Here is a 16,388-nt window from a genome sequence, read left to right as displayed (position 1 = left end):
GGTTCTATAAAGTGATTCCTAATGGTTTCTCTCTAGGGTATCTCGTTGAGGCCCTAGGGCTGTCTAAAATAGAAAGAGAGAAGTAGGCTTAGAGTTTTTGAGTGAGAAGAAAGAGAGTAAATGGAGGTGCCGGAGGTTGAGAGAGTGGCATTGGGTTTCTTCCTAGTTCTTTTTGAAAGATCCCAAGAGTGAGGAAGTGGGCCTGCAACCTGCAACTCCATGGCTGTTTTCTCAAAGAATACAAACTGTATGTATTTTTCATAGTGGGTTTTGGTTAGAGAAAGAGAGAGAAGGTGAGGCAAGCGTGAGGCATTGAGTGTTCTTCTAATTAGCTTTGTGGAGAAGTCCAGAGTGGAGGAAGGGCCTGCTACCTAGAATGCCAAACCTGTAATATTTTCAACCAAAACTTAGTAGAAAGGGTACTTTATAGCAGGTATGCTGTTGATCTTAGGGCGATTTCATCGGTCGTACTAAGTCTTAGGTGGTTACACTATGCAACTCTGGTTTGCTGATTTTTTTGCAATTGGACTATTGCTGGAGCACCATCTTGGAGCTGTGGCTATAACTTTTACTGGTACAAGGTATTTTTTTCCTTACTTGTTCTTCACTCTAGCGTCTTTCTATAAAATTTTAGAGTGGAAAAGTGTACCCCCTCAAAAGTGTACCCCCTCAAAAGGGCTTTTTTTTTTGTAAAAATAATTATTTTTATTGGTAGCTTAATCATCGAGGGTATGTTAGAAATTCCTCAAATGCAAAATGGTTTTTGAAAGCAAGTCTATGAACTTGATTAGTACAAATACTCTTGTCCTTTAGTGAGATGTTCAACAATATTCTTATGAAAATGACAGAGGTAAATTGTCTCCTTGTGATAATTAAACATGTACTTACATATATACGCATGAATGTATGTATGCACACATGCATGTATGTATATTCTAACTAAAAAAGCCCTCTAAATGAGTCAAGTTGACTTGGGTGAGTTTTTTTGACTTGGAATGAGCTTCTGTTCATTGATTTTGTGACTTGAGAGAACTTTATGTTTGGGAATTGGGAAGACTGGTATGCAAAATTATTTAGGCTTTGTTTTTTGTGATTATGGGTTTTGTGTTAGTTTTGCTAGTTGTTCTCATTGGCGGTTTAGGGACAAAGATAAGAGTGTCATGGTCCCTTGCTTGACATTTCAAGCTAAAATGTGACAAGCATATGGCAATTTGGGGCTGCCTATGAAGGGAGGAAATATTGGGGTTGAGTCTTGGTGTATTGTTGGTGGTATTGGGGTTATGGGGCCATTTAAAGGCCTTATGAGAGCATGTACTGAAAGCTTCTTATAGCCATATGATAACTCCAGTGGGAGCGTGGTTCGGATGGACAATGAGGTATGGTCTGGATGGACTGCATGGCATTGCTAATGCCATGATTCATCTGAGTTTTGATTGGCTAGGATTGGGATGATGTCTAGAACCTGTAGCCCTGAGCATACGTGCACAACCAATAAGGGTTTTTTTGTGGGGTTATCGCATTGATGAGGTCAGAAATGTGCATAGGATTGTTGGCTAGGGGACTAGATGTGATATGTGTAGTGTTTGACCGGAGAGGACAAGGGCCAAATACTCATTATTACCATCACAAGGCATGTACACTAGATAGCCGTCTGTGAAGCAGACCTTTGAGGGCATGTTGCGTACATGTGGCGAAGAGATGTCTCCCTGCAACACTGGATTATGTTGGAAGGACCCATGAGGTATTGTGCTAGAATGGGACATGGACTTGTCCTTAAGGAGGGACCTATAATTCATGGACTAAGATCGTGTCTCTTTCATTTATTGGCTTACTTTGATAGTCCAAGCATGAATCTTTGCGATGGGTTGTCGATCATGGAAATTGTTGGGTCAGTTTGAGAATATGACAGTGGGATACGGTTTTTAGAATAGATGGAAGTCCTTAGTATATTTGTGTTATTCCTAACTCTTTGGATCTAATTCCCATCAAATTTATTTTAATATGTTTAATTATATTTTATTTGTATTTTAGATTATTGAAATGAATTTTTCTCTGGATATTTTATTTTGGCTAAAAGAAGTTTTAAATAGGGTAAAGTGAATTTTCTGGATTTATTTATTTTAGAGAAAAAAAAAATATTTATTGATTTCTAAAAATTATTTTCATTAATTTAAAATTAACTAGAGGTTGTGGGGGTCCATTGGAGTTCTGGGCCCACCACAAAGAGGCCCAGACATGGGCACCGTGGGGCTCACAAGGGGCCATACTAGGTGGCACTCCCCACCTCACTCCTTTCTCTATGGAATGGCTTGATGAGCAAGCCTTTTAGAGAGATGTTGAAATAAAATGGAAGGTGTTTTGAAATTGGAGGATTGTTATAAGAAAGGGAAAGTCTAGAGATTGATGGAAATCAAATAAGTAAATTTATATTACTTTCTTTAATTTAATTTCATGGGAATAGGTTATGGAAATTGAATGATAATGGTTCTAGCTCATTCCTTTGATCATGGTGGCTGATTTATGGATTGAAGGGTTAAGATCTCTTTACCCCATAGGTCTCAAAGGTCTACTGTCAAGATTAAGTCTCATAATGATGGCAAAACCGTAGACCCCAAAACCCTAGCCCTACTCTATAAATATTCTTTATGGGGGATTCTCTACACTTGAGAAAAGGTTGGCCTCTCGCCTTTTCTCTCGACAGGCAGGTATGCCCCATTCTCTCTACTCTCTTTTCTCTCTCATCTCTCTCTCTTTAGGGTTAAGAAAAAGAGAAATAAAGAGGGGGCCATGCCCTATCCTTAAAAGGGGTGGCACACAGAAGCTTTCATAACCTTAGATGTTGAGAAAGGCCCATATCCTATACTATGTCATACTTTCATCCTTGAGCAAGGGGTTTGCTTAGGCTTCACGAATTGTGAGACAAGGTTAGGACTGAGATTCCGTGCGCCATCAGTGGAGGAGACCTAGTGTGGAGTGTACGAAGTCCTTGGTGGTAACTTAAGGCAAGTTACTTGGTAATTCTAATGGCTCCATGTTTCTTAATTCAACTTCAGCCATTGTATTTTGTTTGATTGTAATGAATTATAAGAGATGATCCTAGATTGTATTAGGGTTTATTTTTGTAAATTAGTGTTGTATTTTGGACATCTGTATGTGTTCTGCAGGTATGAATAATAGAAAGAAGAAAAATTTCAATTGTATATACTTGGCTAGATCATTTTGTCCACCTTTCAGATGGTCACTTAGGTTAACTTATGGTGCATGTTGATTTTATGTTTTCTCTTTTAAGACATTGAAGATCATGCTGATGCATTGGATGGGTGAAGAGTGGGAGTGACTTGTTCATTTGAGTGCAATAGGGTTGTAAATTCTTAACATAGAACTGGCATTGCTATTATGTGGCATAAAACCAAGAAGGGCAATTGTTTGGCTGAGATGTTGACCACATTGGCATTGAGTGGCAATTATCTTGGGATTTGGGAAGGGCTCCAGAGGGTTATAGTAGTGGTTTTTGATTGTTATATTTCATGTGCATTTAGTACGGTGGCTTTCTTTATTGTCAATGTTTGCTTAAGTATTTATGCATAGACATTCCTGAGGCTGTATGCGTGTTGCATAAATGTTAAAGGGAATGCAAACAAATCTTAAATTTTGTGTAGTTTTTTGCTTCTGGGAGAACTTACTATACTTCCCCACCCATATATGTTTTTCCTAGATCCCCCATCTCCCAGTCGTCCTATCTGAATGGATGGTTGCGATGACTTCAATCATAATGTCACAAATGAGCCACTGACCATAGGATCTTAGATTTGACGTCTCAGAATATTTTATTTTAATTTCTTTTACTAATCATAAGAAGATGAAATTTGGTACTTGTCAATCATCTCAATGGGCGCACCTGCAATAAAAATATTCTCGATAAAATAAATGATCAAAATAACCCTTGAAATGACCAAAATACCCCTGAAACCCTGGAATGACCAAAATACCCCTAAAACTTTCAGGGGTATATCTGTCATTTTATTTTTTCAGGAGTATTTTTTGTTTAGATTTTTTGCAGGTGCGAGTTTAAGGGAAAAAAAAGATTAAAAATAAAACAGTGTATAGGCGTGATATTTTGATTTGGGCCATCTCAGCCGTCCATTCAGATTGGACGGCTGGGGGATGGGGTATGTGGGAAAAATATGTGGGTGGGGAAGTATAGTAAGTCTTCCCTTTGCTTTTTCGTCTAAACTTTTCTTCCTTAAAAAACCACTTTGCTTTTTAATTTATGTTCATATAGTCAATTCTAATTGTTGTTTTACTATAGTGAGGCATTTTCAGAGGATGATTGGAAATTGGTTCAGCTGGTGCTTACTTTGTTTCGGAATCTTCTATCTATCCATGAGATTTCTCCGCAACAGCAGGCGTCTGGATGCACAAATCAGTTTTTGTGTTTGAGAGATGGATTTCTGGAGATCTTATTTAGCGAGAATGTTATGGACCTGATCCTTGTTCTAACCCAACATATTACTGATTTTCATGGCTATATTCATCAAGATAAGTTGCTTTTATTGGAGATTTATCACTACATCTTCTTGCACCAAAAGCCGCAGCTGGTTGCGAAAGTTTCTCAGAAGAACCAGGTGGTTTGCTTTTGGCTTTTCCTTATGTTCATGCTATGATCACTCTATATAAAGTTAAATACCGCCATGCAAACGAATCTTTAATTGATTAAATCTTTGTATTTTGCAATTGGGGCCCTGCACAATTGGAAAACATTGTTATTAAGTCAATCTGATGAAATCAGATGTTTGTTGATGTCTTATTTCTTAATTAGTCATCAAATCATTAAATTGTATATTGTTCTCTTTCACTAATTATATGCCACCATTTGCATTACGCAGAGTAAAGGTGAAACATCTCCAAGTTCTTTTAGATCAATAAAGGAGGAAGAAGAAAAGAGGAGGGTCACTAGATCAAAAAATTTGATTCGACATTCTCTTTTCAGTGGAACTTTTGTTCGGCTAGCTGTTGTATGAGATTTCTCAACTGTTTCTTATTGGTTACTTTTCGTATGAAAAGAAAAAACAGTTAAGATGTTACTTGGAAAGTCATTGAAAAGGTCTGCTCTGTTGATTTTAATTTGCATTGTTTACATCAGGATGGTTCTAAGATGTTAATAAAAGGGAATCCGGTCACAGTTCCTGTTGAGACTCTGCTCGAAGCTCATAAGGTTCCACGGGGTCCATTGAAGCGAATAATATGTGACAATGGAAGTTCATCTGCATCAAACGAGAATGTTCTTTGGTTGCTTCATAATTTTGCAAACCAGTTCTTATCTCGAGGTTATAATGGTAAGTGTTTCCCTTACATTTTATCTTGGGCTCTTTCATGCATTATTTAGTTTCGCATTGGGCTCCATTGTATGAGATTTTAGATTTTTAAAAAGGTCATGTAATGTTTTTTTTTGCTATGCGATGATATAAATCTTTATCAGTTTTGATGGAGTCCATTCGTGAAGACATCGAAAAAGAGCATCATGCAATTCAGAATAGTGATGTTGTTATTTTCTTCCAAGTGGTTCAGTTCTTAATGGCGTTTCAACGTCACAAGTATGCAAATTCAAAGGTCAGATCCCATTACACACACACATTCTTAGAAAGTCACCCCAGAAATGCATCTGTTAATCTTATTTTTTTCCAAGTTAATTAGTGTGTGGCCTGCGAGTGAGACAGCTTCCACATTTTGCAGTCTTACAGAAGTTTCATCCACGAATTCTCCTGCTTGTTGTAGGGCATGTTTAAATTGATCATGATGTTTTCTTGTTTTAATCCTGAAGATAACAAGTTCCCTCTTTTGCATTGTTTTTGGAGGATTTTAAAAACTCTTAAAAATAAGTCATTCTCCAATTCTAATAGAATAAACAAATTATACTAATCTGCAGCTTATAGAATGTGTATTGAATTACATGCTGGACCTTTGTTTTCTTTTGTATCCTGGTCATTGATGCTTCTGCGGCTTTTAATAATTTTTGTGTTTTATTGTCTCCGATTCATTTTGGTATAATTGATTAATTTTCAAATCTAAGTCTAATGTTTAGGTAGTTTTCACTTCGAGCTTTCTGATTCAGTTTTGAGTATGATTAGAACACATATTGTTGGATTCTTATGTTAAGTGAAGCATAAATCTTGCTTTTGTACTCGGGATTTTCTGTTGGTGCATTTATTTTTCCATTTGATTTGAGATCTTTAATCTTACTTGAATTCTTTCATTTGATTTGAGATCTTTAATCTTACTTGAATTCTTTCTATCTTCAATACACTGTTCTTTCTTATTTACCAGTGGTACATCGTGAGTGAATGAAGAATGAACCCCATAATGCAGGTAATGATGAAGGCAACTCCGTCTAAAAATTTGCCAATCAGTCATGCTGCAGATGCAAGGGAATTCTATGGGGACATTTGTGGACCAATTGCAGCAACAATGAATGAAGCCATGTTTGCGTTAGTCATGTCAAAATGGCATTATTCTTTTGATGGTGTGAAAGAAACAAACAACTGGAAGTTTTTAGCAGTCACTGGATCTCTTATGAAAGAAATGGTGATTATGATTTTCTAACTGGAAACTTTGAATGTTGATATTGTATACATGGCCCTTTGTGTAGGAATGTGTTATTTTATATACATGTTTCTGTAAATCATTGTAAAAATTTGCTGATTGTCTAATCACAGCTTGACTTTTCATTTTACTATTCACAGAGTGGTCATCATGATTGTCAGTGTGTGAGGGCTGCCATTATTATCCATGGGCGTTATCATTTAATGGAGCAACCTGGCATATTGCTTTATTTAGCTCCAGTGGGTGTATATATGACTTTCACGCTTTTAATGTGTGATGCACCTTTTCTGTAGGCATTTCTCATATCTATATCCATTTGTTTCCAATCTATTTAACTCTAGAATGTTTAATTGACTGTGACGTTGTATGGTAGAGCAGCATGATTTACTAGACAAGGCACATCTGATTATTCAAATGATATCCATTTTATTGTAATAATTCATCTTGTTATTATGGGTATTAGCTGGAAATCTGACTTGGGCTTGATTGTTTAATTGCTGGTCATTGCAAGACGGCTAGACCACATTCCACGTTTGATTCCAAATCGCTGAACTACCCAAAAAGAAAATACAGATATGAGCTGCTCAGATCCAGTTGCCTTAGCAGTTGAATTTTCTTTTTGTCATCATGTGGTCCCACTGGTCTGTTGGACTTAATCCTCTCATCATGTTGGACAATTAGTTGCAAACTGTATTTGTATTGAATTTTTATTATGACAATTTGTACACAAAATTGGTTGTTTGTTATTGTTCATGCGCAGTCCCCTCATATCAGTGATATGCATGTCAATTGATAAGAACATTTTCCAGTCCATCTTCTGCAAATAAGTTTTTATGTTTCAAACTCTCTATTCTCATTTTGCTACTGATTGAGTTTTGTAGGAGTTTCAGCATTCCTCAGTGACTTGTCCTAACTAAAGCAAATGATTGGATAGTTATCAACTAACACATGGATGCCTGCCACAAGGCAAGCTGATAAAGTAATGGTTTGTATCATGCCTACACAGGAATTATTTTCTTCACAAGCGACACTCACAGGAGTGATCACATGGTATTTTGACACTACAAAATCTAGAGGAAAGAAGCGTACAAAAAAATGGATTCAACCACACAAACAACCCTAAAAGAATCCAATGGAAGCTTTAAATAAGAGAAGATGACTTTGCCATGGACGAGTCCTTCCAGGGAGCTCGTCTTGATACTTCATTTCTTTGTCTAAAATTTCTTCATACAAAACAACAAATCATTGACCTTGTTCATCAGATCCAAAACTCTTTTTTGTACATCATCATCGTCAAATCCTTTTCTCATCTAATTGGGGTCGGCTTCACGAATCCTGGTTTGCCATTCTGCTCTATTAAGGGCAATATCATACCTTCAGTGAGGTCATAAGTTCTCATATCTTTTCTCACTACTTCTAACAATGTTCTTTTGGACCTAACCTTTGCCTTTTTTGAGCATTCCAATTGAACTAACTCGTACCTCTTAACAGATGCTGTGCTAGGTGTGCTCTACACATGGCTAGCTTACTTAAGTCTACTCTCTCATCTTATTGCCTATTGGTGCCACACTTAAATTTTCTCGATTGTATTCATTACGAATTCTATCCCTTATTGTCTTGCCACTCATCCATCTCAACATCCTCATCTCCGTTACACTCATTCTATGGGTATGTTGTTTTTTGACCACCCAACGTTCCGCCCCATAGAGCAAAGCTGGTCTCATAGCTATCTAATAGAACTTGCCCTTCAACTTCATTGGTATGCCACGATCACATAAAATTTTGGATGTAATTTCCTCCTCGTCCACCCAGTTCTAATTTTGTGTGCGACATCTTCCTCAATCTCTCTATTTTTCTGGATCATTGACTCAAGATATCGAAAGTGCACTCTTTTTAATATTTCCTGACTGTTAGTCTTAACTACTTCTTCATTTTACTCCTATTATTATTAAACTTGCATTTCATATACTATGTCTTAGCCAGACTATTTAAAACCTTTAGATTCTAGAGCATTCTTCCAAAGTTATAACTTTGTGTTGACACCGTTTCGGATCTCATCGATCAAAACTATGTCATCTACGAAGAACATGTACCATGGTACCTCAAACGAAGAACATGCACCATGGTACCTCAAACGAAGAACATGCACCATGTACCTCATCTTGTAGGTGTCTTGTTAAGTCATCCATAAGACAAAGAGGTACGAGCTCAATACCGACCCCTGATGTAGACCTATTATCACTCATCTCTCCATTAGTTGTTCGTATACTAGTTAGCATTCCATCGTACATATCTCTCACCAAGGCGATGTAGTGCCTAAAGGCTCCTTTCTTTTCTAACACCCACCAAATCTAATATGAAGGTACTCAATCGTAAGCTTTCTTTTTTTTTGAGAAATGTTAAATTTGTAATTAAATAGAAATGATACATTTGGTTATAACCTAAAGGCGACACTCCCACAAGTGCTCAGACAAATAGCAGTAAGAGAAGAGGGAGAAAGCGGGAGAGGTACGTAGTCAAAGAAAGAAGGAAGGAACAAAAAAAAACGGATTAAAAGGAACTACAATATTCGACAATCTCCCAAAAAAATTGTGGATCGAGACTTTGCTTTTGACCAGCGAGCTTTCAATTGCCTTCATAAGCTGCCTGCTTTGGTGCGAGCTAAGCAGCCGACATTATGAGGTGAAGCAGCTCGAAGAGGTAAAAAGGGGTGATGTTGGTGAGGTAATAAGGATGTGGAGGCAAGATAGAGAATAAGCGGAGATATTGTGGTGCACAATTGGGGCTCCGGCTACTGGTGAGAGGCTATCCAGCAGACGTTCCTCACCCTGAAATCCTTTGAAACTGATCGGGGTTGTAGTTTATCCCATTGTCCAATTTCGTTTTGCCCCAAACTTGCCCATCACCTCTGTTTCGTTTTTATCTTGGTCTGTCACTAAAAAACTGTCACACCGCTATTCCGATTGTCGAAGGAGGAGCCTTCAATCGTGTGTTGTAGTATGAAGACAGCTACCACTAGGTGACAAAAGTAAAAAGAGAGGAAGAGAGGAGAGGAGAGGAGAGAACTGGGAGAAAAAAGAAGGGGTGAGGTAGCCTCTATTGCATGAGGCAAACTCTGGTCTACTGTAAGAGAAGAGAGGAGAGAGAGGAGGAAGGGATATAAGAGATGAGAGGTGAGAATAGAAGAAATTAGAGGAGAGAGAGTACATAGAGTACTCAAAATGAAAAGAGAGGGAAAATAGAGAACATGCGGGGACATAAAACTGTCCCGAGAAAGAGCTAGCTGCTAGTGGCTACGAGGTGCAATCTTTGGTCTGCTATTAGAGTAGAGAAGATAAGAAAGAATAGATGAGAGAGGGGAGAAGAGGGGAAAGGAAAGAATAAGGAGAGAGTACAAAGAGTACTCTAAGCAAGAAGAAGAGAAAAATAGAGAAAATGTAAAATAGAGAGAAGGAGTCTTGAGAGAGAAGTAACTGCTGTCATCACTAAAGATATAAGGTTCGGGCAACAATAAGAGATGCGTAGGGAAGAGGGGTTTGATTGATAGGAGGTGTATTAGATTGAAGGGATTTGGTGTATTCGGGTATAGGGAGAATTGTGGTTTGAGTATAGAAGAGGAAGTTGAGTGGGTTGGTTAGAGAGAAGGGCAGTTAAAAGGTTAGAGAGAGAGGGTTTAGGTGAAGGAGAGAGAGAGGTTTCAGGGGGGGTATGGGTGAATAGGTGCTTACCTTGTTAAGGGATCTCCTGCTGAGAAGGTCTAGCCAAAGAATGAACTGTTGAAGGGACAAAGACTGTGGTGTGGAGAAGTACCATTCTTTGCTCGAGCAATTCAGCCGTGGCTACGAGTATATAGTACCGTTGCAGAAGCTATAGGTTGAGGTGACGTGCGGGGAGAAGAGTGCCACAACCGAGCCCTCCACCAAAAAAATTCCCTTCTTTTTTTTTCCCTCCCATATCTGGCTCAGTACAACCATAGAACAAAGATAGAGGAGAGGAGGAAGAGATAGAATAGAGAGAGAGTGGAGAGGTGAGGTTGAGAAAGGGGCAAAGAAGAGAAAGAAGAGATGAGATAGAGGGAGAATCCAGGTTTTGTAGCTATCTGAGTTGGCTGATTGGGCTTACTGACCTTTGATTGCTCACGAGCCCCTCTTAACACCCTCCTTGGCTAATCGATCTGCCACCGAATTTGCTTCTCTGTAGATATGGGTGAGGGATACCTAAGGAAGGGAATTACATAAGAAATAAATGTGCTTGAAAATAGCTGAGAGCCTCCAGGGAGGCTGGTGCATCTGTGTGGCCTAGCAAACGGTGTTGAAAGAGTCTGATTCCACTATAATGCCTTGTACTGCTGGTGCCAACTCAAACAATCTTTTGAGGCCAACCAGAAGGGCCATAACCTTTGTGAAACTAGAATTTCGATGCCCGATGTATTATGAGAAGGTCCAATTGGTAGAATTCGGATCCGATAATGTTCCTCCTCTGCCCAAAGGGCTTGGGTTGCCTAAAGAGGAACCATCTACATTTAGGTTGAGGAAACCTATGGGAGGGGGGGACCATAAGGGTCTAGGTCTGTTCGCTTGGGCTGCAAGGAGAAAGAGACACTCCCAGTCTTTTAGAAAATGAGAGATGGGCAAGGTAGAAAAGATGGGAATGGATTTGGCCCAGAAGGCTATTTGTGCAGTTATAGAGTCAAAAGCTGCCTTTATAGTTTTCTGTACCCCTCTGAAGGTCCTGGAGTTTCTTTCTAGCCAAAGACTCCAAAAGTGGTTGGCAACAACAAGGTGCCGTAGTTTTCTACCATTTTTGGAGAAGGGAGGTGAGAAGTAGGTTTTGAAGAACTGGGTCAAATTAGTTGGGGTGACCCATTGTAAACCAAACAGCTTAAGAAGGGAATACCAGAGGCTCTGAGACACATCACTCTGGAGAAAGAGGTGCGTGTAGGGGGGGGGGGGGGGGATAGTCTCCTTTGCTTGGAGACAGAATGCATCGATCAGGGAATGCAAGGCCCCTCTTTTTGAGTTGATCAAGGGTGAGGGTTTTTCCATGTAAGAACCCAAATGAATGCCTGAACTTTGTGAGGTATGGTTAAGGACCAAGTTAGGTTAATGAGGGGGTTGGGGTTGGGTATAAGGGAAGTGTAGAAAGAAGACACTGAGAATGAACTTGAGGGGGCTAGGGACCAGATCAGAGAATCTGGTCTAGACAAAGTACTAAAGCAGCTTTCTAAGGTTTGAAAAAGGGAGATAAGGGTGGTGGATTCTTGCTCATTAAGATTTCGTTTGAATATTGGTGCCCAGACCATAGTAGTTCCAGAGAAAGAGGTGTAGTTAGTGATAAGAGTCGCTGGGTGGCGAGCGATAAGGAAGAGAGAGGGAAGGTTAGGGAGAGTGGAGAAGATCCTAGTCAGCCATCAGTCTAGAACTTAATTCTCAAAACATTGCCTAACCAGAATCGAGTTCTGATGGTGAAATCTATTGTAGTGGAGGATATGCTTATCCAAGCTCTTGAGGATTTGTGTGGGGGTGATCTGGGCAACCAATTAGTGCCATTCATCCCGTATTTGGCTTGAATTACTTTGTTCCAAAGGAGGGGGTGGGGGGAGGAGAATTTCCACCTTACTCAATCATAAGCTTTCTCTAGATCAATAAAACCCATGTGGATGTCTTTGCCCTTCGCCCTAAAATTTTCAATCATTTACCTAAGTAGGAAAATAGCCGCAGTTATTGACCTCTCTGCATAAAACTGAATTGGTTTCTGATATACTCGTTTCATGCCTTAGTCGTTGCTAAATCACTCTCCCACAACTTCATCGTGTGGCTCATAAGTTTGATCCCTCGATAATTTTCACAATTTTGTTTCTCCTTTGTTCTTGTAAATATGTACCACAATACTTTTCCTCCGTTTCTGATATTTTCTTTGTTCTCAACACCTTGTTAAATAACTTGGTCAGCCAGTCAATGCCAATCTCCCCCATGCACTTCCAAACCTCTATCAGGATACCATCTGGTCCTAAAGCGTTTCCTATCTTCATTCTTTTCAAAGCTTCTTTCACTTTCGATATCCTAATCCTATGAATCTATCTATAACCTCCGCCCTCATTTTTTAAAATAAACTCTTCACCATTCATTGGCCTCTTCATCCTTCACTAAGACCCTTTGATCAATCTCTCTTAATGCATTTAATATGGCCTAGATGCCTGCAGTTATTTTCTCTCATTTTTGCTAATTTGAAGACATCTTTTCACCTTTTCTTGTTCCCAGTTTACCGTATAGATTTTCATGTCTTAAGTTTAGCCTTACTTGTTATTTGTTTAACGTTTTTCGTAGCATTTTTATATTCTTCTAAGTGTTGATCATTTCTATTACACTGCCAAGTTTTATAATATGATTGTTTTTTGCTAATGGCCTTTTGATCCTCATCACTCCACCACCAAGTTTCCTCATCTAAATTTTGTTTCCCTCTAGTTCTCCTAAAACTTCATTTCCATTTTTTAATGCAGTCAATTATCTCATTCCACATAACATTGACTTCATGTTCAGAGTTCTATTTCCCTTCTTTAACTAATTTATCTTTAAATAAGTCTATTTTCTTTTTTTTTAAATTCCATCACCTACTTCTTGGACACCTATTAATATCACTCCTTCTCTTCCATGTCTTTATGCAAACGTCCATTTTTTTTAATTCTTTTTGACCATAATTGTATTAAGGGACTGACCCTTTCGCCTCAAATCCACCTTGGCCCCGATCCTGTTAGACCAACTAATCTGCATATGGGAACGAAATCAATATTTGCCTCAGAACTACCCAATTCATTGTGGAGTTCTCAATTCTAATCAAATACGATTAGAATTCTGGACTTCCTCGTAGTTTACTCAGACTAGCTTATTTTGACTTCAATTGGAAAATGCACCAAATCAAGAACTTGCTTGGGGTTATCTTCATCGGCTGCCTTCAATGGAGCCTTGACAATAGTTCGATTCTGAGAATTGTTATAAGCGAAGTTTGCATGTCTTGGCTGGTCTACTCCCCTACTAGGCTTCTTAATAAGCTTCCTAAGCTTTAATTTACCACGTACATATGTCCATTAGTTAGTGGATGATATGCATTGTTTAATTGAAGCCCAGTAACAAGCCTCTTCCATAGAGTCCTCCGAAAGTGGCTCATAAGCCGCACACCACGGTCTGAAGTAATTAATTTTGGTACTCAATGAAGGCACACAATCTCTTTGACAATTAAATGTGCAACACAAGCGACATCGATAGTCATTCTACAAGGAATGAAATGAGCCATCTTCGGAAAATCAACAATCATTAACTCTTTGAGTCTTACGCAATCCCCATATAAAATCCATACTAAGATGTTTCCAAGGTGTTGTAAGCGTAGATAATAGTGTATGCAATCCAATATTTTGAGCTTGGCCCTTTCCAACTAACAAACTCTGCACCTTTTGACATACTGGCCAACATCTTAGTGATGCCTAGGATAAAAATATTTGTCTTCTACCAAAGCAACCGTCGTGCCTCGTCAAAATGTCCCCCTAAGCCTCCCCCATGAAGATCTTCCATTGTTTTCCACGTAGAGAGCCTTTTGGATTACACAAATGATATTGAAAGAGAGATACTCATCATTTAACAAGAATGTCCCCTGTTGATTGCCCACTGCCTTGCTGCACTGCTCATAAATATCCCCAAAATATGGATCGGTCTTATATTGCATTTTTACGTGCTTGAAGCCCAAAACTCCCATTGATATAGTGCTCAGACTAGTTGTTCTCCGATTAAGAGCATTAGCCACACAATTTCGAGCCTCGGACTTATGCTTGATTTCAAAATATGTTCTTGAAGAAAAGACACCAATTTTATGTATATGATTATATTTCTCTTGAGAATTTACGTACTTCAAGGATTCATGGTCTAAATAAATGAGACTTCCGTAGATCAAGTAATGCCACTAATGTTGCAAACGCTTGCACAATGACATAGAACTTGAGGTCATAGGTGGGATGCTGTTTCTTGGCTTCACTCTCTGAACTATGCAATTGGCTTCCCCTCTTGGCGAGGGAGATCACCAATACCCAAATGTGAAGTATCGGATTCTACCTCAAAGACTTCTTCAAAATCAAGCAAAGGCAACATTGGCACATCAACCATCGTTTGCTTCACTGGATTGAAGGTCTTCTTCAGCCTTGGTCCATGCTGACTTTCTTTCCGTCCTACAATCAATTATAGGAGCAATAATAATGCTAAAATTGTGAACTAAATGCTGATAAACTGTACCAAGACCATGAAAGGTTCTCACATCTCCAACAGACAATAGGGTAGGCCACGCAATCATGGCTTTAGCATTCGTTGACATATAAGCCCTCTTTGTGAATAATCTCAAAAGAGTAAGGGATTCAGACAACATATCCAATGTATCGTCTAGCTGAGGTATAGGAAACCTATACTTGATTGTTATTTTATTGAGAGTGTGATTGTTCCACACATCCTCCTCGAGTCATGGAAAGAAAAGCTGAGACAACACATGGGCTTAATGTCTCATGGTCGGCCCCTTTTCAAGAAAGTCTCCCACTTTCCTTATCAGCTCTTCATGCTCAAGTGTACTCCTTCGATATGCAGTTTAGTTTGGAAGTGTACCACTTTGTACTAATCAATACAATGTTGAATGTTTAATAGTGGTGGGGGCTCCTCAGGCAACTCTTTAGGAATGATGTCCTTAAATTCAGTCATTACTCCCTTGAGCAATTTTTTATGACCTTCGACCTCCTTTGCTCCAAGTGCAAAAACCAGCCTAATTTCTTGAATCATTTCAAATAATCCCCAAACAGTCAAGCGATGAGATCGCTTCTCAACCCCCTTATTAGGCTGGATCCCTTCATTGGATGCAATGTGACCTTAACTTCATTATGCATGAAAGTGTAGGTATTCTTTCTTGTAGCATGCATCACATCATCAGCAAATGACCAAGTAACGAATGACATCCATCCATTGGAACAGCATTACACTACATTGCACCCTTATGGGTTTTACTGATTGAAAAATTAAATAGGCAAGGAGAATCATTGGGAACTTCATTATGTTGCGTAAACATGACATCTTCTGTGGGGTAGGATGCTTGCTGCTCTTAAAACCCAATTTGTCTACCATTTCGTTAGAAGCGATATTCTCACAACAGCTGCCATCGATGATCATTGACATACCTTTCCACTTGAGGTACACTTGGCGAGAAAGATATTGGTACGAATCCAATTCTCATTCTCCTCACATTATGGAGTCACCATAACACACCTAATGGTTATAGAGTCCCTCATTTGGAGCAACATTCTTTTGTTTGAATGTTTTTTCATATATTAACTCTTCTTCAATATCAGTTGCATCCTTGTCATGCTTTTCATCCCCTTGGGCACTCAAAAGAGCGATGCCTATTCTCCTCACCCTTGAAGCGAGGGACTTGAGGTCTGTTTAACATCTCCACGACAATGCGAAGATGATTCCACTCGAGTCTGAGTTTGAGTGCCTCCCCCTTGATTAGGGCTGAGGCCAGATGCACTAGATCCTCGGCTATGGATTGCATGCCCATGTCTTATGCCTGAAATTGTGTTACTATCTCCAAACCCTTGCTGTGTTATTGCCCTCTTCAACTTTCCTTCCACCTTTAATGCCAGCTGGTATGCCTTGTTTACACTCCACATCTTTTCAATAATGAATTCAGCTTGGATTTTTATGCACAACCATAAATTTAATGAGCCATGAGATGCTCCTCAGTTTCCCATCCACCAAATCAGCTTG

The 16,388-nt window shown here is 39.0% G+C and overlaps 1 protein-coding gene across 20 annotated transcripts in view; it reads left to right on the top strand.

The window, feature by feature from the left end:
* The window catches only part of ATIM (timeless family protein), a 73,409-nt gene that overhangs the window by 36,128 nt on the left and 20,893 nt on the right, over window positions 1-16,388 (top strand). For 11 of the 20 annotated variants that reach the window (XR_016053562.1, XR_016053561.1, XR_016053570.1 and 8 more), the window contains exons 5-10: window positions 4,310-4,625; window positions 4,887-5,015; window positions 5,144-5,336; window positions 5,480-5,610; window positions 6,367-6,582; window positions 6,741-6,839. Coding sequence is in view for 12 of the 20 variants with exons in the window: in XM_020666584.2 (XP_020522243.1) it covers window positions 4,310-4,625; window positions 4,887-5,015; window positions 5,144-5,336; window positions 5,480-5,610; window positions 6,367-6,582; window positions 6,741-6,839 (1,084 nt within the window). In the remaining 8 variants the exon portion in view is untranslated. The remainder of the gene's footprint in view (window positions 1-4,309; window positions 4,626-4,886; window positions 5,016-5,143; window positions 5,337-5,479; window positions 5,611-6,366; window positions 6,583-6,740; window positions 6,840-16,388) is intronic. The other 9 variants (XR_016053566.1, XR_016053563.1, XR_016053583.1 and 6 more) reach the window with 1 other exon arrangement.

This window comes from Amborella trichopoda, chromosome 1 (genome assembly GCF_054954075.1).
Source record: "Amborella trichopoda isolate Santa Cruz 75 chromosome 1, AtrichopodaSantaCruz75HAP2 v2.0, whole genome shotgun sequence".
Lineage (NCBI taxonomy): Eukaryota > Viridiplantae > Streptophyta > Magnoliopsida > Amborellales > Amborellaceae > Amborella > Amborella trichopoda.
This window is presented reverse-complemented; position numbering and strand designations above follow the sequence as displayed.